General features: G+C 40.6%; 1 protein-coding gene and 1 long non-coding RNA gene across 2 annotated transcripts; one reads left to right on the top strand and one right to left on the bottom strand.

Annotated features, from left to right (window-relative positions):
- Nucleotides 1-1,144: 1,144 nt before the first annotated feature.
- On the top strand, nucleotides 1,145-17,440 carry IL26 (interleukin 26). The gene is made up of 5 exons (XM_006047293.3): nucleotides 1,145-1,349; nucleotides 1,436-1,492; nucleotides 1,666-1,800; nucleotides 15,258-15,323; nucleotides 15,408-17,440. Exons 1-5 carry the CDS (start codon nucleotides 1,179-1,181, stop codon nucleotides 15,492-15,494), a joined length of 516 nt encoding a protein of 171 aa, XP_006047355.1. The 5' UTR covers nucleotides 1,145-1,178; the 3' UTR covers nucleotides 15,495-17,440.
- Nucleotides 13,538-20,573, bottom strand: LOC123333273. The gene is made up of 3 exons (XR_006550532.2): nucleotides 19,826-20,573; nucleotides 19,216-19,418; nucleotides 13,538-14,431 (listed from the first exon to the last, which is right to left on the bottom strand). It is a non-coding gene; the product is annotated as an uncharacterized LOC123333273 (long non-coding RNA).
- Nucleotides 20,574-21,768: the final 1,195 nt, after the last annotated feature.

Genomic DNA, 21,768 nt, shown 5'->3' with positions numbered 1-21,768 from the left:
GAGAGATGCTTGGTAAAAATTTGTTAATGGAATAAATGAAAAAAAAAAAAAGGCAGTTATAGCAGCATCTCATAATGTGGGAAGGGAAGTACTATTCAGCTAATATTGAACATGCTGCTTCTTTACCTGAGGTGTCACAGTAGGTGCTGAGGATTCAGAGATGGAAAGGTAAGGAATTTTCACTCTATTGGAAATTTAGAGTTAAAGGAAAAGTCTGGGTGGTTAGCTTGGACAGATGATAAAGAAAGAAAGAAAGTGAAGTCATTCAGTCATGTCCGACTCTCACCCCATTGACTATAGCCTGCCAGGTTCCTTTGGCCATGGAATTTTCCAGGCAAGGATACTGGAGTGGGTTGCCATTTCCTTCTCCAGGGGATCTTCCCAACCCAGGGATAGAACCCGGGTCTCCTGCATTGTAGGCAGACGCTTTACCATCTGAGCCACCAGGGAAGCCCATGAACAAATGATAGAGAACTTATTAAATTAATAGGTTAATTAGGTAGGTTAATTAAGTAGGTCTTAATTCCAGGTCCTGGTTCAAAAAAAGTCTTGAATATGTTGGGGGAGTTACAATGTATGAGGTGGAAAAATTCTTGAAAACAACTGGAAATTTTTTCTCTTGAGTCTTGATGGTGGGCTGCACAATGATGGCTTCTGGTGGGGTAGGGGTGGGCAGGTGAAGGATCTGGCAAAGGACAAATGTCAAACCCATATGAGGTCGTGAGCAGGTTTCTCAGGGCTGCTCATTCGACACTTTTTCTGGGATACTAGTTACAAAAGCAGGGTTTTTTTTTTCATATTTAAAAACAGTCACACAGCCTCCAGGAGATTAGGGTTTTTACTGGCATGGCTTGGCTTTTAAAATAATGAAATCTGTTGTGAGACACATCTGAGGTTCTGAATTCTTTTTGGAAACAGGGCCCCAACCTTGCCAGTAAATATGAGCTTTTACTTAATGTCACAGTATGGTGTGGTCAATGTTTTTTGATTATGAAGCAAGCTCTAAAAAATTAGAACTGAAGTGATCTTCCTCTTTCTAAACTGTAAGTTATCTTTCACGGCATCTCATTGGAGAGGCGACCTTGAGGGCTAAAGTAAGTAGGTTACCCTCCCGTCTAACCAGCACAAGGAACTGTCTGGTTACTGTGAGTGACACGAGCTGAGTGGGGTGGAGGGAAATGTGGGTGAGTTGCATTTTGAGATGTGGGTTGCTCTTTGTCACTCTGTCTCTTGCCATTGCTAAGCACAAGCAATCATCCTTTGCCGAAAGGTGTTACCCAAGGGGAACCCTGTCCCAAGCTGTCGATACTCTCTATGTCAAGGCAGCAAGCCTCAGAGCAACAATTCCAGTAAGTATTAGGCTCTGCTTAGAAATGAAGACCTAAGGGACATATGAAATTCTGGATACATCTTATTTCTCTTTGTTTTATTGTAGGAAGATCGCATAAAAAATATACGATTATTAAAAAAGAAAACAAAAAAGCTATTTATGGTAAGCCAGGGGGTGCTTTTCTTTCTCACATTTCTACTTGTTGCATGCTTTTCTCCTTGCATTTTTAATTTTTCCAGATGGTCATGAAGTAATAATCAGGGGGATATTTTAGTTTATTTTACAAAAGCTGCTCATGGTTTACCTTATGCAATTTTTTCCTATCTTATTTATAGAAAAACTGCAGATTCCAGGAACAACTTCTGTCCTTCTTCATGGAAGATGTTTTTGGTCAACTCCAATTACAAGTTTGCAAGGAAATGCACTTTGTGGAAGACTTTCATAGCCTCAGGCAGAAATTGAGCCGCTGTGTAAGTATGCACAGCAAATATGGCTTTGATACTAGACATCTACCTAGAAAATAGCATATTTTGTCTTCACCCCAAAGGGTGAGTAAAGGGATTTTCTAATTGTTGGCTTGTAGTCCAAATGGAGAATCCATCACCAGGGAAACAATATCAAATAATCCTGTGTAACTTGTCATGCCACTATGTATTATTTCTTAAGGAATGACATGTAAAATAAGTTGAAGAGAGCTAAATGAACATGAGATGTGCCTCAGATCAATATTTAGTTTTTCAAATCAGTCTCTCTTTGTGCAAATCCCAACTCATTCATTCATTTAACAAATATTTCTGAAGCACCAATGATATGCCAAACACTTTTCTAGGATGTCATTGTTTTTCTTCTTTCCTTTCTTTTATTTTTTTTCTCTCTCTCTTTTTTCTCTTTCTCTGTTGCTCACTTTCTCTTACCTCCTCTCTTTCTCTCCCATATTGATAAGTGCTTTTAGATAGACTTTTTCTTATTTATTTGTGTAAGTATAGAATTGTATCCTTTACAAGGCAAAGTCTCAATGAAAAGAAAATGATAAAAGAAGTGTGTCCTTCTTTGGTACCTAAATTATTTGATGCTGTGGTATGGTCACCATCACCCTAAGCAATAGAGTACTAATTAAGAAGGCAGAAGTGACAGTATTTCTAACACCCAAGATCAGTATAGAAAAACAAAACAAAGCAAAACAACCAAGCCAGGATCTGGGCAATATTAGTTGGCTTGCCTCTGTGAGAAGTGTTGAGTCTTTTCTGTGGCGTGGATTTTGTTCTAAGTATGCCGTCTCCAGTCTCCTGTGGTTGTACTGGGAGGTGGTACAAAGTAGGGGGTAGTGAAGGTTATTACAGTCCTTGGGTCGCCAGAAGGGAATGAGCTTTCTATCCTTGGGCATCAGGGTCATGAAACTTAAACTCTGGGCTGTTGGTAGCAGATTTTCAGTTTTAAAATATCAGGACATCTTTTTTCTTGTGGTCCATGAAAGTACACAGTAATCCAAATTCCAGCCTACAGTGCAGAGAATTTTTATAAGGGTGAGCTGGTCAGTAGGGTAAAAAATACAACAAACTTATGTTCCCTTTGGTTAGTTTGTGTTTAAGTTATATCCTCCTTTGGGACTTGGGTTGCATTCAGTTCAGTTCAGTTGCTCAGTTGTGTCTGACTCTTTGTGACCCCATGGACTGCAGCATACCAGTCTTCCCTGTCCATCACCAATTCCCGGAGCCTACTCAAACTCATGTCCATCACGTTGTTGATGCCATCCAGCCATCTCATCCTCTGTCATCCCCTTCTCCTCCCACCTTCAATCTTTCCCAGCATCAGGGGCTTTTTAAATGAGTCAACTCTTCGCATGAGGTGGCCAAAGTATTGGAGTTTCAGCTTCAGCATCAGTCCTTCCAATGAATATTCAGGACTGATTCCTTTAGAATGGACTGGTTTGATCTCCTTGCAGTCCAAGGAACTCTCAAGAATCTTCTCCAACACCACAGTTCAAAAGCATCAATTCTTTGGCACTCAGCTTTCTTTATAGTCCAACTCTCATATCCATACTTGACTACTGGAAAAACCATAGCTTTGACTAGACAGACCTTTGTCGGCAAAGTAATGTCTCTGCTTTTTAATATGCTGTCTAGTTTGGTAATAGCTTTTCTTCCAAGGAGCAAGCATCTTTTAATTTCATGGCTGCAGTCACCATCTGCAATGATTTTGGAGCCCCCCAAAATAAAGTCAGCCACTGTTTCCATTGTTTCCCCATCTATTTGGCATGAAATGATGGGACCAGATGCCATGATCTTAGTTTTCTGAATGATGAATTTTAAGCCAACGTTTTGACTCTCCTCTTTCACTGTCATCAAGAGGCTCTTTAGTTCTTCACTTTTCTGCCATAAGGGTGGTGTCATCTGCATATCTGAGGTTATTGATATTTCTCCCAGCAGTCTTGATTTCAGCTTGTGCTTCATCCAACCTGTCATTTCGCATGATGTACTCTGCATATAAGTTAAATAAGCTGCATTGTTTCCCCAAAACTCTAATATTCCATTAAAATAATAAGGTACAGGTGAAGTTGCTCAGTCGTGTCCGGCTCTTTGCGACCCCACGGACTATGGCCTACCAGGCTCTTCCATCCGTGGGATTTTCCAGGCAAGAGTACTGGAGTGGGTTGCCATTTCCTTCTCCAGAGGATCTTCCCGACTCAGGGATCAAACCCGGGTTTCCCGCATTGTAGCCAGACGCTTTACCGTCTGAGCCACCACGAAACACAGAGCCATCCAATTTAATGTAATATTATTGTAAATGAAGTTTGTTCATGATGCTGAGGTACTAGAAATCCTTGTCTGATACAGTACAGTATATCTGGACACCTGGAACTTCCAAAAGCCACGTTTGCTTTGACCATTGATTTTATTTCTTCAGCTCATATAGCTAGAGACCACATTAATAGTTATAACCTAAACCGAGCAATATTTCAGACCAAAAACTTAGAAACCATAGAGCTATCTAGGAACTCTGATTTTCCTTGACTTGTGGAGGAAGTCATTTCCTAAAGGGACCTTAATTTGTCAAGAACTTTTCTTGAGAGACTGGCTACTGCAGGATGGGAGTAGGCCAGTCCTTCTCAGGCTGATCGTGGAGGCTTTCCAAGGCGGCTGGCTCCCCCTTGTGGCCAAATACGAGCACATCACCTAGCCAATCATCCTGCTTCCGCTGCTGCCGCTAAGTCGCTTCAGTCATATCCGACTCTGTGCGACCCCATAGAGGGCAGCCCACCAGGCTCCCCCATCCCTGGGATTCTCTAGGCAAGAACACTGGAGTGGGTTGCCATTTCCTTCTCCAATGCATGAAAGTGAAAAGTCAAAGTGAAGTCGCTCAGTCGTGTCCGACTCTTCGCAACCCCATTGACTGCAGCCTACCAGGCTCCTCCGTCCATGGGATTTTCCAGGCAAGAGTACTGGAGTGGGGTGCCATTGCCTTCTCCATCCTGAGGACCACCTAATTCTGGTCTTTCTTTCTAATCTCCCCTCCCAATACAACCCTTATTAGCTTTGGTTCATTTGGCTCATATGTGCTGGAGTAAACAAACCGCCTCCGTGAAACTCTAAAAAAGAAAGTCGAAAGATTAAGCTGAGCTTTAGAAAGTCGCCTCAGATATTGATTTAGGGAAATAAGTTTAATTTTAATAACAGGCTTGCATTTAGTTTTTCTGGCAATCACCATTTTTTCTTTTTGGCTACAGAAGCAAGTATGTGTAATATAAATTAACTGGGCATTTGCCTCTCTATGTGGAATTCTGAATCAGTGGATGGGGCAGAGTTTAGGAGGGAGAAGTTATAAAATGCGATAGGTGACATTCATTTACATGTGATATTTTCTTTTCTTCTTTTTTGAACATTTGCTTTAATTTTGGGAAGATAGGCATGGGGGCAGCTTTCCTAAGCAGAGCAGCTGTGCCCTCCACCAGATGTGTGATTGTCACTTTGTTTCTTTTTTCCCCCTTCCTTCCAGGGACCTCAGGCTATCATTAATTCTTGAATATGCCAATGAATCAAAGCTTTGCAAGTTGCAGAAACTTTTCTCCCCCTTTTTTGTGGCTCGGCTGGTTGCTTTAAAGCTCTCCTCTCTCTCTTACTGAATCTTGGGCAGACTTCGAGGAGTTGATTCTGAGACTAAATCCATGTCTTGGTCTGTAGAATCTGGAGTTAGAAAAAGAAAACCAGAAATAGTATCTATTATCCACTCCAGTCATCTCTTTTAATTGGATGCAGACATTCCTAGGTGTGGTGATTCTGACTGAAGAATGAATCTCCGGAAATATCTGTATAATATCCCTTATAGGAATCCAAAAAGAAATTATACAAATAAGCTTATTTTACAAAACAGAAACAGACTCACAGAGAGGGGAAGGAGTCGAGGGAAGGGAGGGATAGTTAGGGAGTTTGGGATCGACATGTACACACTGCTATATTTAAAATGGAAAACCAAAAAGGCTGCAGCAATTTACATTCTCACAAACATTGTAGGATTCCTTTTTCTCCACATCCTCTCCAGCACTTAGTATTTGTAGACTTTTTGATGATGGCCATCTGACCAGTGTGAGGTGATACCTCATTGTAGTTTTGATTTGCATGTCACTAATGATTAGTGACATTGAGCATCTTTGCACACGCCTGTTGGCCACCTGTATGTCTGCAGGGGTGAGACTCCAGGCAAAAGAAACAATGAAAAGAGCACTGCAATAATGTGCTTGGACTAAAGTGTGCACACTAGTGTCATAAGGGAGGACAAGGAAAGTCTGAGGAAGAGAGCAAGCAGACTGGGATGAGAGTGGAAGTGTCTGGCTCTTTGACCCCATGTACTGTAGTCCGCCAGGTGTCTCTGTCCATGGAATTCTCCAGGCAAGAATACTGGAGTGGCTAGCCATTCCCTTCTGCAGGGATCAAACCCAGGTCTCCTGCATTGCAGGCAGATTCTTTATCATCGGAGCCATTAGGGAAGCCCAGATTGGGATGCGGAGAAGGCAATGGCACCCCACTCCAGTACTCTTGCCTGGAAAATCCCATGGACGGAGGAGCCTGGTAGGCTGCAGTCCATGGGGTCGCTAAGAGTCGGACACGACTAAGCGACTTCACTTTGACTTTTCACTTTCATGCATTGGAGAAGGAAATGGCAAGCCACTCCAGTGTTCTTGCCTGGAGAATCCCAGGGACAGAGGAGCCGTCTATGGGGTAGCACAGAGTCGGACACGGCTGAAGCGACTTAGCTGCAGTAGCAGCAGCAGGATTTAAACTAAATGGTTTTACAGATGATCCCTAACTTACAATGGTGTGATTTTTGACTTTATAGAGGTACAAAAGGTATGTGTTTCCAGTTTTCCTGGGCTAGTACTCTCTCTTGATATTGGACAGCAGCGGCAGCTCCAGCTCCAGGTCAGCCATGAGATCATGAGGGTAAACAACCAACTCATTCACCACCGCTCTGTACCCAGACAACGATGCTGTTTTTCACTTTCATTACAGTATTGAATAAATTCTATGAGATATTCAACATTTCATCATGAAATAGGCTTGTGTTCGATGATTTTTCTCCATTGTAGGCCAATGTAAGTGTTCTGAACACGTTTAAGCTAGGCTACACTAAGCTATGATGCTTGGAAAGTTAGGTATACTATGCATATTTTTAAGTCTTTATTGAATTTGTTACAACCTTGTTTCTGTTTTATGTCTCAGTTTTTTGACCTTGAAGCATGTGTGATATTAGCTCCCTGACCAGAGATTGAACCCATACTCCCCATGTTGAAAGATGAAGTCTTAACCACTGGACTGCCAGGGGAGTCCCTTAAATGCATTTTTGACTTAAGATATTTTCAACTAACAATAGGTTTATCAGGACTTGAGACAATTATAAAATGAGGAAAATCTATATATGTGTCATATTCTTCAAAGTCTGACTTCTTCTACCCAGTATAATTACTTTGAGATTCATTCATGTTATTGAATGTATCAATTACTTCTCCCTTTTTCATTGCCAATTAGCATTGCACTGTAATGATATACCACACTTTATCTATTCATCTATTGATGGCTATTTATTTTTTCCAGTTTTTCATCATCACAGATAAAGCTGCTATGAATATTTATATACTTCCCCAGTGGCTCAGTCAGTAAAGGGGGTTCAATCCCTGGGTGGGAAAGATCCCCTGGAGAAGGAAATGGCAATTCACTCCAGTAATCTTGCCTGGAGAAATGCCAGGCAAGTCTTTGTTTGGAGAGAGATTTGCACTTCTGCTGAGTAAACACTTGAGAGGTAGGAGTGGTAACCACCTAGGCTGGATCATAGGTTAGGTGAGTGTTTAATTATGCAATAGACAGCCAAGCTGTTTCCTAGGGTGGCTGGAGCTAAAATTGTTCAAAATCCTTGTTCTCGTTTTTATGGTCAATGGCAGTGTTCTTCTGTGTTTTATTGTGAAGTGAAGTGAAGCTGCTCAGTCGTGTCCGACTGTTTGTGACCCCATGGACTGTAGCCCACCAGGCTCCTCTGTCCATGGGATTTTCCAGGCAAGAGTACTGGAGCCGGTTGCCATTTCCTTCTCCAGAGGATCTGCCTGACCCAGGGATCGAACCCAGGTCTCCCGCATTGTAGGCAGACAATATAAACTCTGAGCCACCAGGGGAATTGTGTTTTATTGAGGATAGTTTCTATTGCTATATCTTCAAGTTTACAAAATGTACAAATCTTTTAGTCTGTAATATCTAACCTACTTTAGTCCCATTTGTTACTACAAGTCTGAATTTGTTAATATTTTCCCTTTCCTACTTCACATGATCCATCTTTCCTTTAGCTTCTAGAATGTACTATATGACCTCTATTTCTGCTATCAGTCTATGATAATTATTGTTTAGATCTATTAATTCATAAAACATTGCAAAATAATGCTTTTAAAATTTTATTCCTTTATTTATAAATAGGGATAATTATGTAAAGAAATCTCCCCCTAACTAATTGTTTGGCTGTCCTGAGGACCTTATCATATAAGAAGGTCAGAATAAACATATAATTCTGGTTCTTACCTGTTTTAAATATTGTGATTTTCTAGATAGTGTGCAATTTTATTTACGATCAACTGTTTATGCAAATATATGAGATATTTTTAAAAGTTACCAAATGATGACATATTTTTAATTAAAACCTGTCATTTCATTTGCTCCAACAATTTCATCTGTACTGTTAAAAAGAAACATGTAATTCTTTTTCTTTATTTATCAGTTTTCAATATAAGGATTGATTTTCTAATATTCTTTCAAGGTGATCAATGAGTTGTTATTTTCTCTTAGCTTCATTATTACCTCATGGACAAAATTTTTTTTTCATTTTTGAGAAGTCTTTCTGGTTTTTTAAAGTTTAGGGTTTCTCTATAAATCCACCGAGACTGGCATCTTCTTGAGCCATTCTTAAGACACAACACTACAACAGTTTTCATGACAGGCTCCAATGTCTGGAATCCCAGCAGCACTACATTTGAATGTCATCTTATTGTTTCTGAGAACATTCTAGGTATTTTGCAGCACCTAGTAAAATATTATACATTTTAATAAGTCTGATTTGGGTAATTCAGGTGGCATAATTGTTTAAATAAAAAAAGCCAAGGATAACATAAATATCTTATTTTTAATCTTTGTTTTTAATCTTTGTTAGCCCTGAAAAGTGAAAGTGAAAGTTGAAGTCTTTCAGTTGTGTCCGACTCTTTGCGATCCCATGGTATTTGTCTAAATGATATTTGGAAAGTGCCTCTTTGTAAAAAGATGTTTTAAAGATTCTTGTAGAAAAACTCTCAGACTTGAAAGTTGCTTAGTTGAATTCATAGGATAATTTGCCTAATTGCTAGTGCTCAAAGTTGAAACTGGAAAAAAAGTACATTAGTTTTCAAGATTTCATCATCTACTTTAATTAATATTTTGAGAGTCTAAATAGTAATTGGTAATTAGAGAGCTCTGTTTCTTTACATTAATTGTATGTGATTAATTTTTAAGTTTGGTAAGTCTTGTCAAAGAATATTTGTGTCTCTAATTCTTGTAGAAAGTTTGATAAGTAATTTGTATCATCAGCTGCAACTAGCTTATCAAGTTGTGAAGCATTGCCAATTATTTATGTTTGCAATTTTGAATATTTTAAAAATTATAATTGGCTGAACTGATAAAAACTGAAGCAGGAAGTAAGACTAATCCTGGTTTATTCTTTCATTGACTATAAAGTCCTAAACTTGTCTTTAACAATACCAATAATCTCATCATGTGGTTTTTGGAAGAATTAAATTAGATACTATGTCAAAGTGCCTAATACGTAGTAGTTCTGTAAAATTGTTCGTATCTTTCTTTACTGTTTTCCATACTTAGAACACTAATTTTCTTCCAATTACATTTTCTCAACAATTTCCAAAGGAGAGATTCTCTTAAACAATCAAATACCTTTTTAATGCCTAAAGTTAGTGTTTTACTTATAGTGTTACTTTAAGTGAAAGATAAAGAGATCATTTATAAGTCATCAGTTTTAACTTGTGTAAATATATTTTCTAATTATATTATAGAACTTATTTTCTGTCAAAGTTCTTCCTTAGTTGTGCTGTGCTGTGCACACCTGTGCTGTGCTAAGTCCATTAAGTTGTGTACGACTCTGTGCGACCCTATAGACTGTAGCCCGCCAGGCCCCTCTGTCCATGGGATTCTGTCCATGGGATTCTCCAGGCAAGAACACTGAAGTGGGTTGTCATGCCCTCCTCCAGGGGATCTTCCCAACCGAGGGATTGAACCCGCGTCTCTTACGGTCTCCTCTGTTGGCAGGCGGGTTCTTTAACACTAGTGCCGCCTGGGAAGCCTCATGAAAGACTATAGTACATGCTCATAGAGGACTATAGTATAGTAAAACTCTTTTAGTAGGAAGAACTTGAGGTCATTATTTGTGACAATACAGGGTGAGAGACTATGACATGTACAGCTGTCCACTCCCTGGCCAAGCTATTTCATTTCCTTAGAGTTATCAGCGAAGAGGGATTATTCATTTTTGTTTTAGTGTATATAATACACAATACATATTTTCATGATTTTTCAAACACGTTGTGGATACTGGGGATTCAGATTTAAGGATTACATTTATTTTTTCATCAAATTGTTTTAAGCAGAGCTCACTAATGCCCAGTATATACTTCAGACTACTATTAATATTAAACCAGTGGGCTTTGTGAACCCCAAAGCTCTAAGCTGATGCTTGCATTTCGTTCATTGATTCATTCATTAAACAAACCCTGAGTATCTAGTGTTGCTGAACACTATTCCAGATGCTGGAAATTCAACAAAATTGATAGATAATATCTCTTTCTGTACAGAACTCTTTTGAGAATGCTCTCAGTCAGTTTCAGCAACTCTCAGATTTTGATAGGTGCCATGAAGGGAGCAAACAAGAGGATGCTGAGGGCTGGAGGTTGGGGGCCATATCACAGGTAACAATCTGAGACCAGAAGGGTGTCTGAATTATCATTGCTGGACTTCCCTGGTTGTCCAGTGCTTAAGACTCTGCAGTGCCAATGCAGAGAGCACAGGTTCGATCCCTGGTTAGGGAACTAGGATCCCACATGCTGCCAGGTGTGGCCCCCAAAATAATAACAATAATAACAAATTAAATAAATAAATAATCTCTGTTCTCTCCAACCTTCGAGCATCGGGCTTCCTCTGCCTACTCATCCATTCTTTCTGTTTCTTCCACTCCATTTTAGTCACCCTTCAAGATGCAGCTCTCTTGTTTTTTCCTTCTGGAAGCCTTCTGGGATCCCTCAGTTGGATGGCCTCTGATGTGTCCCCAGAACGGGTTTTTGTTTTTAAATGACAGTATTCATCACATAGTATTGTGATTTTCCTTCGCTGTCTCTGACAGTTATGAGCCATTGCTTGCTTGTGCTCCAAGGCGGTTTTCAGCATTTAGGGGCACTTGTACAAATTAAGTAAAGTCCATGCTATGTGGTCAGACACACGATTATATGCCTAGCCTATAGTAAGTATGCAATAAATATCCATTGACTTAATGGTGAATGATTAGGCTGTTGCCTTGTGTTTGCTATTCTGTGACTATCACACACACATAATTTTTTTGTTTTTGAGCCAGTCCCTGGTTATTCCAGCCCTACTAATACATTGCCTCTTGTCCAGATCATGACTGCTTTGCCTGAGTCTGTCAAATCATGCAGCCATTCTTAGAACAAAACTGCTGCCCTTTGGTTTTGCATGCTGTTTTCTGCAAATGGAACTATACCTTGAAATATAAGGTAAAGGGAATCATTGTTTTGTAAATTCCTCCTTTCAAGCAAATAAATCTGAATTAGCAGTAAAATCAGGCTATCCTACTGGGTCTATAGACATATTTATAACAGTGAAGAAAATGAAAACCTCTTGCATTTACTAGGGGTCATTTATAGTAAATGCATCTCAAGGCACCAGAAAGAATCCCATAAACCTACAGAGCTCTAGAGGAAACACTGCCGCTATTAAGTGATGGGTTTTTATTTTTTGCCAAACCTTGTTTTTCTCCTCTTCTACTCTCTTTGTTCTTCTTAGGGTAGCGTGTGCCTTAGATGGAATGAAGTCAGAAAGCTTTCTTGTAATTCCTGCCTTATTTATGGGAGGCCCTGTAGGCCCAAGCTGTCTGGGGAGAGGGCCTCATCATTAAGGAATGCCTTGCTGCTGCTACTGCTGCTAAGTCGCTTCAGTCGTGTCCGACTCTAGCGACCCCATAGACGGCAGCCTACTAGGCTTCCCCGTCCCTGGGATTCTCCAGGCAAGAACACTGGAGTGGGTTGCCATTTCCTTCTCCAATGCATCAAAGTGAAAAGTGAAAGTGAAGTCGCTCAGTCGTGTCCGACTCTAGCGACCCCATTGACTGCAGCCTACCAGGCTCCTCCGTCCATGGGATTTTCTAGGCAAAAGTACTGGAGTGGGGTGCCATTGCCTTCTCTGAAGGAATGCCTCAATGACATTTAATTTCTGTAATGTCCAGAATTTGGTTGGCTTCTTTGGTCTCACATTTTCAGTGGTAAATCTTTTTTTTTTTTTAATATTTATTTATTTTTGGCTATTCTGAGTCTTCATTACTGCATGGGTTTTTCTCTAGTTGTGGCAAGTGGGGGCTACTCTCTAGTTGCAGAGCACAGGTTTTTCATTGCAGTGGCTTCTCTTGTTGCAGAGCAAGGGCTGTAGGGTGTGCGTGCTTCAGTGGTTGCGGTTCCTGGGCTCTAGAGCACAGGGCTCAGGAGTTGTGGTTCCCAGGCTCTAGAGCACAGGGCTCAGTAGTTATGGCTCATGGGCTTAGTTGCTCTGTGGCATGTGGGTCTTCCTGGGTGAGAGATCAAACCCTTGTTTCCTGCATTGGCAGGTGGATTCTAGTGTTAAAATTTTAAATCCGGACACAGGCATATTTGATATTGTGCCCTATGACTTGCTTATTCAGTTCCTTGTGACTGCTCTTTGCATTTAAGAACTTTGGATATATTGGAATTGGCAAGTATTGATTATCCTCATGAAGTCCTCTCTTTCAGTTGCAATGTTTGGGCCAACTACATTTATACTAGATAATCTCTGACTGGACAGATTTAGCATCTAGCCAAATTCTCCATTTAAAAAGTTATAGGCAGTCTTCTCTATAATAATTATTTCCAGAACTACTCTCCTGGCTGGAACTAGACACGGTATTTCTAGAATTTACTTTTGCAGTTCCAATCCGGAAAACAAATGAACAAAGGGAGCAACACACACACACACAAATAGACACACACAGAGGTTTTCGTCTTTTGTTTATTATCACACTGTGCATTTTCAGGTTGAAGTCTCTCTGTCTCTGTGTGTCTTTCTCTGTCAATTAGGTTAGGCTTTTAGAGGCATTCCCAGTATTTCCCCTAGGATAATACAGAGTAGAGATCTTTGACGGAGAAGGCAACGGCACCCCCCTCCAGTACTCTTGCTTGGAAAATCCCATGGGCGGAGGGAGCCTGGTGGGCTGCAGTCCATGGGATCGCTAAGAGTCGGATACAACTGAGCGACTTCCGTTTCACTTTTCACTTTCATGCATTGGAGAAGGAAATGGCAATCCACTCCAGTGTTCTTGCCTGGAGAATCCCAGGGACAGGAGAGCCTGGTGGGCTGCCGTCTCTGGGGTCACACAGAGTCGGACACGACTGAAGTGACTTAACAGCAGCAGAGATCTTTGAACTAATCTTTCTTTGGAACTGGATATTTAAGATTTTCAATAGGAGAATGGCTTGGCTGGAATATCTTTTCCAAGTTATGCAGGTTTTTTAATATAAAAAAATAGTATAGTAGTGTATATATAGTGTAGAAATAGTGTAATATAGTGGCTTTTAAATACATACTCTGGAGTCAAAATATGTGGGTTTGGATCTCAGCTCTTCCACTTATTAATACTATGTGAACATTGACAGAATGTTAACTTCAATGCTTGGGGTTTTCTAACCTGTAAAATGAGAGTGATAATAGTACCTACCTCATAAGGTTGTTTTGAGGACTGAATGAGTTAATATAACCAAAGCCTTCATCTTAGTGCCTGACACAGAATGCTAACAAAATGCTAATAAAAACTATTATTTTTATCTAACAATCTTCACATGGAGAGAAATTGGGATAAAGAAGAACTGCTGGATTTTTATCTTCTATTATTGATCTTGTATTTGTTGATTTTCCCATCTGTCACTATCTATTTGCTACCTCTGTTTTGCTCATTATTATGTCTTTAATGCCTGGCACATGATCTGACAATTAGTAGGCACTTCATGAATGCTTGTTTAACGAAGGAATGAATTCTTTCTGACTGTATACTCTGATTCTGGCTACCACTGTCCTGGATCAGTTCCACATTGTTTTGGCCTCACAGGTTCTGGTGTGGGAGGAAACGTCCTCTAAATCGATGGCTCTTATCACAGGGAGGTTCAGCTCTTGTGCTTTTGAGTCCTGCAGATGGAACCTTCACATTCTGTGTGCAGCTCTTCCATGCCTCATCACAAAAGCCTCTTTCACAGGAAGAATTTCTACCTTCCTATGCAAGGTCTTCCCTATAGGGACTCTGTGGGAGAAAACAGATGAGGAAAGGAAGATGGAGAATTTCTTCCCCATGACTCCTAAGTGATTCTCATGCTCATATTTGAAAACTCACCTCCTCAAAGGAGACCAGCATTTCCCAATCTCTCCACCCCAAGTCAGGCTACAAGCTGTCTTCTCAAGACACTAGCTTACTCTTCTTCATAATTTAGAAACTAATATTCATTTCCCGGTGCTTTCTCCTGGGAATCAACATCAATATTTAAAACAGCCAGGGCGATTTTTCAAAAAGTAAAATTTTTTTCTCATCATTCCCACGTCTCTTGTGTTTCTAGCATCTCTTTTGCTCCAGCCATGGTTTCTTTAAGTTTCTGGAAGGCATAGTCTTTCTTGCCTCAGGACATTTGTACACCTTTCACTCAGGTTCCCTGAATTATTCCACCTGTGTATCCTTTCCAAATCCCTCTTTTCTTTCTTCACTTCCTCATATACCTGCTGCCTCCCCCCTTTTCAGACCTTAATTTAAGTGTCATTCCTCAAAAGAACCCTCTCTGACCATCCAGTTGAAAGAGGGTCATTTCTGTAAATCCCTATCATAGAGTCATGCATTACAAACATAGCTTTAGTTGCAGTTTGTAAATTTTCATTTTTCATTTGTTTTTTTTTTTTTTAATTTATCATTATTCTCCCTCATGAAACTGTAAACTCTGTTAGGACAGAGGACAAGTATTATTTATTTGCTAGTGTATTTCATGCCCACAACATGCTCAAAAATTGTTGGTTGAGTGGGTGGAAGAGTGAATACTAGTCCTTCTTCAGCAATATTTCTGTATTTACTGCTAATTTCTCAGATTTCCTGTGCTTCATCAGCTAGAGAGATGAAATCCATTACTAGGATGAAAAGAACATTTTATGAGGTTAGTATACCAAATTCTTTTCTTTGAGTACTTTTTTTAAGATATGAAATATTTCTGCTTCTAATATTTATACTTTATCTGCAGATTGGGAAGAAAGGAATCTACAAAGCCATAAGTGAACTGGATATTCTTCTTTCCTGGATTAAACAATTCTTGGAAAGTATTAAGTAATTCAAGCAGCCAAGTGGATTGATTTGATTATTATTTTGAAATATAATAAGCACAGCCAGAGATCAATTTACAGCAGTGTATTTCCTTTTAAGTATTTTGTACGTCGTACTAACAGCAAGTTATGACTAGGGGAATTCAATGCAATAGCATTTTGGAGATAAGTTTATTATCTTATCTTATTAATTATTATTAATATGCACATTTTCTGTATTTTCAAAGAATGCTTTCATCTTGAATATGTTTTCTCATTCCCAAGTGCATTGTATGAGTTTAATCTAAAAGTGTATAACCAGAATTAAATCATGTAATATTTGCTCAAAGAAAATGACAGATTTCTGGGATACAATACAGTGAGACTTACATAGATGCCATGTGTATAATTATTGTCTACTTAAGGAGTAAGCATAGCATAGCGTAGGGCTTGATGATAATTAATTATGCCCAGTGTGAACTTAGCCCCTAGCAGATTTTGATTTTAATGAAATAAGTTGTGTTTCTTTGTCCTGGATGTCCTTTCTAAGACAGTATGCTAGAATTTCATTCAGTATAATGGGTAACTATCAGATCAGATCAGATGGTTGCACATGTAAACTAACTGCTTGGAATGGTTTACTAGACACACTTTTAACAGGTAACTCAAGCTACATAGACTACAAGGAACTAATTGGAAATGATACTAAAGCTTGATTATGTTCCTTCAAGGTGCCATGTAATTAAGAATGTTATTAAAGGCCAAATAGAAGTCTGAATGCAGTTCAGATTCTACCACAGGAAACTGGCTATACTATCTAAAAACCTTACCCATACAGCCAGCCCTTCAGTTGAATGAGTCATACAGCCTGAGTATTGATTTGCATCAAACAATACTGCTTCAGCATAGTAATCATGGGCAGTTTCAGAGAGCAATTTGTGTGATGGCTAATTCACTTCCACAAAGCATCCATTCTGTCTCTGCTGCACACAGACAACTCCAGGACTTGGTGTTTTGTGATAGGAATAGACAGGGTGTCTTGAAGGCCTTTTTGGTTTTCATCCTTGGTATCTCTTCTCTTGTTTTCCCACCATCCAGTCTTTTCAATCACATAGTCATTTATCTATCCACTGGGGACTCCCTTCTCTTTCATATTCCAAAATTATCCCTTTGTTTCTTACTCCTTCTCCTTTCTGTCTTCCCCATCAACGCCCTGTGGCCCTATGTCTTATCCCACTGGGGACCTCATTATTAGACAGGTCCACAGGCAGGGAAAGGTGTGGTGAGTAGAGGGGTTTGGGGGTGGGGAGCCTGGGGTACTCTGCTTTCATTTCGTACTGTTGACTTAGGGCTTCCCAGGGCAGGCTTTGAGGCCATCAGTAATGAGGCAGCCTTCCTTGTTGAGAAATATTTGGAAGAGCTGGCATCTTGGGGGTCAGGAATCTTTCCCCTGGCTTTCCCATGGACCCAAGAGGAAGTGGTGAACCATCCATGGCCTCTCGTTGCCTCACTTTCAGGGCCTCAGTGTTTTCCAGGAACGAGCACCCTCAGAGCTGAATTTGTGCTGTGCTTCCACAGAGCTGGGAGCTGCCCATCTTGGTTACCATTCTTAGGCTGTTTCATTACTTTGGAACTCCAGGTATTAGAGGGGACATGAAATATTCACATTTGCCAGTCAGACAACTTTCAGTCCTTTGGGATAAAATTTCACCTCTGTTCTAATACTTTGGAGTAATTGAATTCAAAGTTGTTTTTAAATTATTTTTAATTGGAGGATAATTGCTTTACAATGTCATATCAGTTTCTGCTGTACAACGACGTGAATCAGCCACAAGTAGACATATGTCCCTTCCCTGCTGATGAATTTGATGTTTTTGTTTCTTGAATTCTTTTGTTTGCCTAGAACAGTTAAATAGCTGCTAAATTCAGAAGCACTGTAGGATTTTAAACATCATCACTGAACAAGAAAGCAATATCCTTGTGCTGGTGTCTAATCACAAACTTTTTTTCAAATAACAAAGGGAAAAGCATGTTTTTAGTGTGTTTGAATAAAGACTAGTATTTTGAAAAGGCAGTTAAGCAGAGAGGAGCTGGTGTCCTGGTGCACAGGGAGGAAACTATATTGGGTGCGTCACTGTGGGCTCAGGGCAAAATTTCCCTCTGATTACAGGTCCCACTCTAGACTTTACCGAAACCAGTGATGGTTGCATACTGGGAAGTAGCTGCATACCCCAAATGCCCACAGGATGCTCTAGAATCCCCAAGCAATTTAGCATTTCTAGGGGAAGATTCCTTCTGGCAGATCCCTCCTGGATCACACCGAGGAGACTACATTTCCTATTAAAATGTTTTGTCTGGCAGCATATAATTAGAGCTAAGGGTTTGACTCTGCTCTTAGCACAGGGAGAGCAGAAAGAGCCTGAGTACTACCACATTGCCTTGAGTGGTAAAAACAAGCCCTCAGTGAGACCAAGAGATCCGATTTGTCCCAACTTCCTTTAAGTCTCTGCGTGCATCCTCCGAGGGCCATCCATCCAAAGCATCATCCCCCCACCCCTCACTTTTCTCTAAACCGCTTCTCTCTCACTGATGTGCTTGGTTTGACTTGTTTACTTACTGACTCTCCACCATGTCAGAATATAGGCTCTGTGGGGGCAGGACCTTTATCTGTTCTGTTCCCTGGAGGGTCTCCAGCACTCAGAACGGGGTCTAAATGCAGGGCACTACATTAGCACAAGGTGAATGCGTGGACTCATGAGAGAATGGACCGAGGCCTGCGCCCTGCTTCTCTCAGGAGGTGTGGCTAATGTCAGGTCAATTCACTTCCTGGGCCTGCGTTTCTGGATGAATCCTGACTGAAATTAGCTACCATGGGTGATCAACTGAGGTCTTCCTTTACGCCAGATACACGCCCTCAAAGGACCTCACACGCTCTGTTCTCTTCCCCGATCTGTCCCCATTACCACCCTCAAGCCCTGCTCTGCCTGCTTCGTTTCTCCTAATCCTTTAAGGTTTCATTCAGGTATCATCCTGCCATTAATGGTTTCATACACTTTTTACTTCTTCACAGAACCTGTCTTAATTATAATTCCTCTGAGATTTAGTATCTGTTCTCCCGCTAGACTGTCCCTCTCTGATTCACTGCAGTTTTACCCAGATCCTTTTAAACGGTAAGTGCCGGATATGTATTTGTTGAGTGAATAAGTGAATAAAGTAGTAAATTGGAGCAGATAACTTCCAAGGTTTCTTTCAGCTCTGGCATATCTACTGTCAGGATCGTCACTGGTTGGTATGAAATTTGAAGCCTGTGATAGAATAGTGCTTCTCTACCTGAGTCCTCTAAGAGCATCTGTGTTATTATTTACATCAACAAGGAATTGAAATTAACATACTTTTTTACTCGCCCCCAACTCAGAAGTGGCTGTAAGTAAACATATGACTTTTAACACAGGTCATTACACTTAAACAAAGATAGTCTCAACTAACATGCTCATTTGTGTACCTTGTAGAATCATCTTCCTAACCCCAGGTGGAGTGTGTCTCAGACACTGGGAAACACTGCATTTTAATGAATTTCCACTGCCTCATTCTGGTCCAACTTAGAAAAATAGTTGGAAATTCGAACATGATCATTTTAACCTACCCACAGAGACCAGTTTAGAAAAAGTCAAGCCGCGATGTTTAGGTTTCAAGCTGGTTTCAGAGCTCCTGTCATTGTTTCCAGAGACGGAGGTACGAAAGCACACTCACCCAGTCAGTCATTCCACTGGGCTGATGACTGTGGCTCCCCACGAGGGATGCTAGAAGGTGGTACAGCCCTGGTCCTGCCCCGGTCGACCTTCAGGGAGCACAGTCTCTGTCCAGGTAGCTGTGGTCCACACGGCTTCCCAGAGAGGGAAGCTATGGGAGTCACTGTTAGGGAGGTTCTGGAGAGGTCAGATGTGCACACAGTGCTGGGAACAAAAAGTGAAAGCTCTGTCAGGCTGAGTAGAAGGAGCCGCAGAAACTAAAAAGTACTTGCAGAACTGTGCTATGAGTTACTACCCATCCTAAGAAGTCAGGAGAATCGTATCCTTTGCTAGGGCTGAGAGTTGTTCACTAAAATGAAAACCAATCAATCTGTAAATATTCATCAAATGCTTAGTGTCTGCTAGCCTCATGGTCATGAGCGGGGTCATAATCATCAATAAAACTCATAATTGCTTTTTAGCAATTTAGGACTTAGGAATGGAGATAGATAAGCAATCATATGGTGAAATATAAGCAATAATGGAGCTGTGGAGAAGGTGCAGTGGAGTGGAGGTCAGGACACGTGGCACTAACAGATGAAGTTTTAGATAATTTAGCCTTTAAGACTCACCTCAGGTGTTGCCTCTTCCAGGAAGCCTTCTATGACCCCTCCCCCCAGCCCTGACTCTCAGGCTGGGTTGCAGGTCTCTTGCAAAGCATAGCTTTTACCACATCATATTGCAATTTTCTATTTGCTCACATATCTTTCTTGAAGACAGACTGAGTCTTATTCAACATCATGTCCTCGGTGCTGAGTGTGGCATTGTCCTAGAGCAGACATTCAGGAAGTATTTTTAGAATGGAACAATGCAAAAAAACAAAAACAAAAAACCAAAAACAATGCCAGTGAGGCTGGAGAAGGGAAATGGATTTTGGAGATATTTAGGAGGTAAAATTGATATAACTCAGTGACCAACTGGTTTACAGGGAATCAGTGCTGAAGAAATAGGCTAGGATGATTCTAGGGTTTTACATTTTCTACTGATAAGGTAAATAAGCCCTGTAGGAGGAAATGGCAACCCACTCCAGTATTCTTGCCTGAAGAATCCCAGGGACAGAGGAACCGGGTGGGCTGCAGTCCATGGGGTCACAAAGAGTCAGACACCACTGAAGTGGTGCATTGCGCTGCAAGCAGGCATGCAGTGTAAACAAGGATTCAGAAAAATAAACTGTACTGAGATTCTAGCATCTCCTTTTCACCAACACAGAAATGTGTTGAAATCTGGACTTCCTAGGAGCATGCTTGTGTGTGTATGAGAGTGTGTGTACTTAGTTGCTAAGTTGCATCTGACTCTGTGTGACCCCATGGACTGTAGGCCACCAGGCTCCTCTCTCCATGTGATTTTCCAGGCAAGAAAACTGGAGAAGGTTGCCATTTCCTCCTCCAGGGGATCTTCCCGGCTAAGGGATTGAACCCACATCTCCTGTGTCTCCTGCATCGGCAGGTGGATTCTTTACCACTTGAGCCACCTGGGAAGCCCTCATAGGAGGACAGACTCTCATAATTTGAAAGGAACAATAAGGGCATGCTGTCCAGCTTTGCATGTTATACTAGAACCTTCATTATAACACTGTTCCCACCTAGCATTTCCTTACAATTAAGAAAGACTACCTCCTGGAACATCCCTCTCTTTCTCTAAATAATCTCACCTATTAGCATTAGACAATCATTTACATTGATCTAAAATCTATCCTCTTGAATTTTATCTATTTATCTATTTTTCTCAGTTTCAAAATTTTGGGTTTAGAGTAATCGTGACCCATCTTCCACAGGACAGGTGGGTTAGTTAAGAGGTATGTTGGGGGAGAAGAAGCTCAAAGTTTCAAGTTGGAAGCACAGCTTTTGTGTGCATAGACCAGGACCAGAACTTACAGAGTCATACTCAGCTGCAAGAAAGGTGAAAAATACAGCCTTTATTTGGGGTAGAATGCATCCAGGTAAAAGTTGAGGGTCCCATGCCATGAGGGGTGGGAGAATGGATGTTGGGTGATACAGCCATACATTAACTATTTGCAGGCATTCACCACATCCTTTTGTTTCCATTTCAGCTTCATCATCCCCTCCCCACTAAGCTCTTCTCTAATAAACAGCTTCAAATTTCCCACCTGTTCTCAAATGGCATGGCTTGGTGTGCTTTCAACAGCTAAAGCTTATTCTCTTCCAATTAAATTCCCAATTGTTCCTAATGAATCCTTGTTGTGTTCTTGGGGCCATGTTTTATCATGGTCCTTCCCTTGCTTTTCTCTTTTATACTTTATTAGTGTTTTTAAAAATTATAAAAATAGGGGCTGAAAGAAATTGCTGCTGCAGGAGACCTGGATTTAGAAACACCAGCTTTAAGTACATATTGGATATTTTATCCCATAAAACAAAAACCTTGGTCTGAGTTCATGTTAAGATGAATTTCACACAGAAGAAATTCCTGGAGAATTTTTTAAAGACAGTGTTAATAGCCTCATTTTTACTGAGGAGGAAAGCTTTGGATCATACATTTAAAAAAGTCACACAACCAA

The sequence above is a fragment of the Bubalus bubalis genome, chromosome 4 (assembly GCF_019923935.1).
Source record: "Bubalus bubalis isolate 160015118507 breed Murrah chromosome 4, NDDB_SH_1, whole genome shotgun sequence".
NCBI lineage: Eukaryota > Metazoa > Chordata > Mammalia > Artiodactyla > Bovidae > Bubalus > Bubalus bubalis.
Note: the sequence above shows the minus strand (reverse complement) of the source record. Positions and strands in the feature narration are given on the sequence as shown.

Excerpts from the sequence above, each read along its gene's own strand:
- IL26 (XM_006047293.3), top strand. The coding sequence starts at position 1,179 with ATGTGGGTGAGTTGCATTTTGAGATGTGGGTTGCTCTTTGTCACTCTG. Across the intron at positions 1,350-1,435 it reads GCCTCAGAGCAACAATTCCA|GAAGATCGCATAAAAAATAT; the intron begins GTAAGTATTAGG and ends GTTTTATTGTAG. Across the intron at positions 1,493-1,665 it reads AAACAAAAAAGCTATTTATG|AAAAACTGCAGATTCCAGGA; the intron begins GTAAGCCAGGGG and ends TCTTATTTATAG.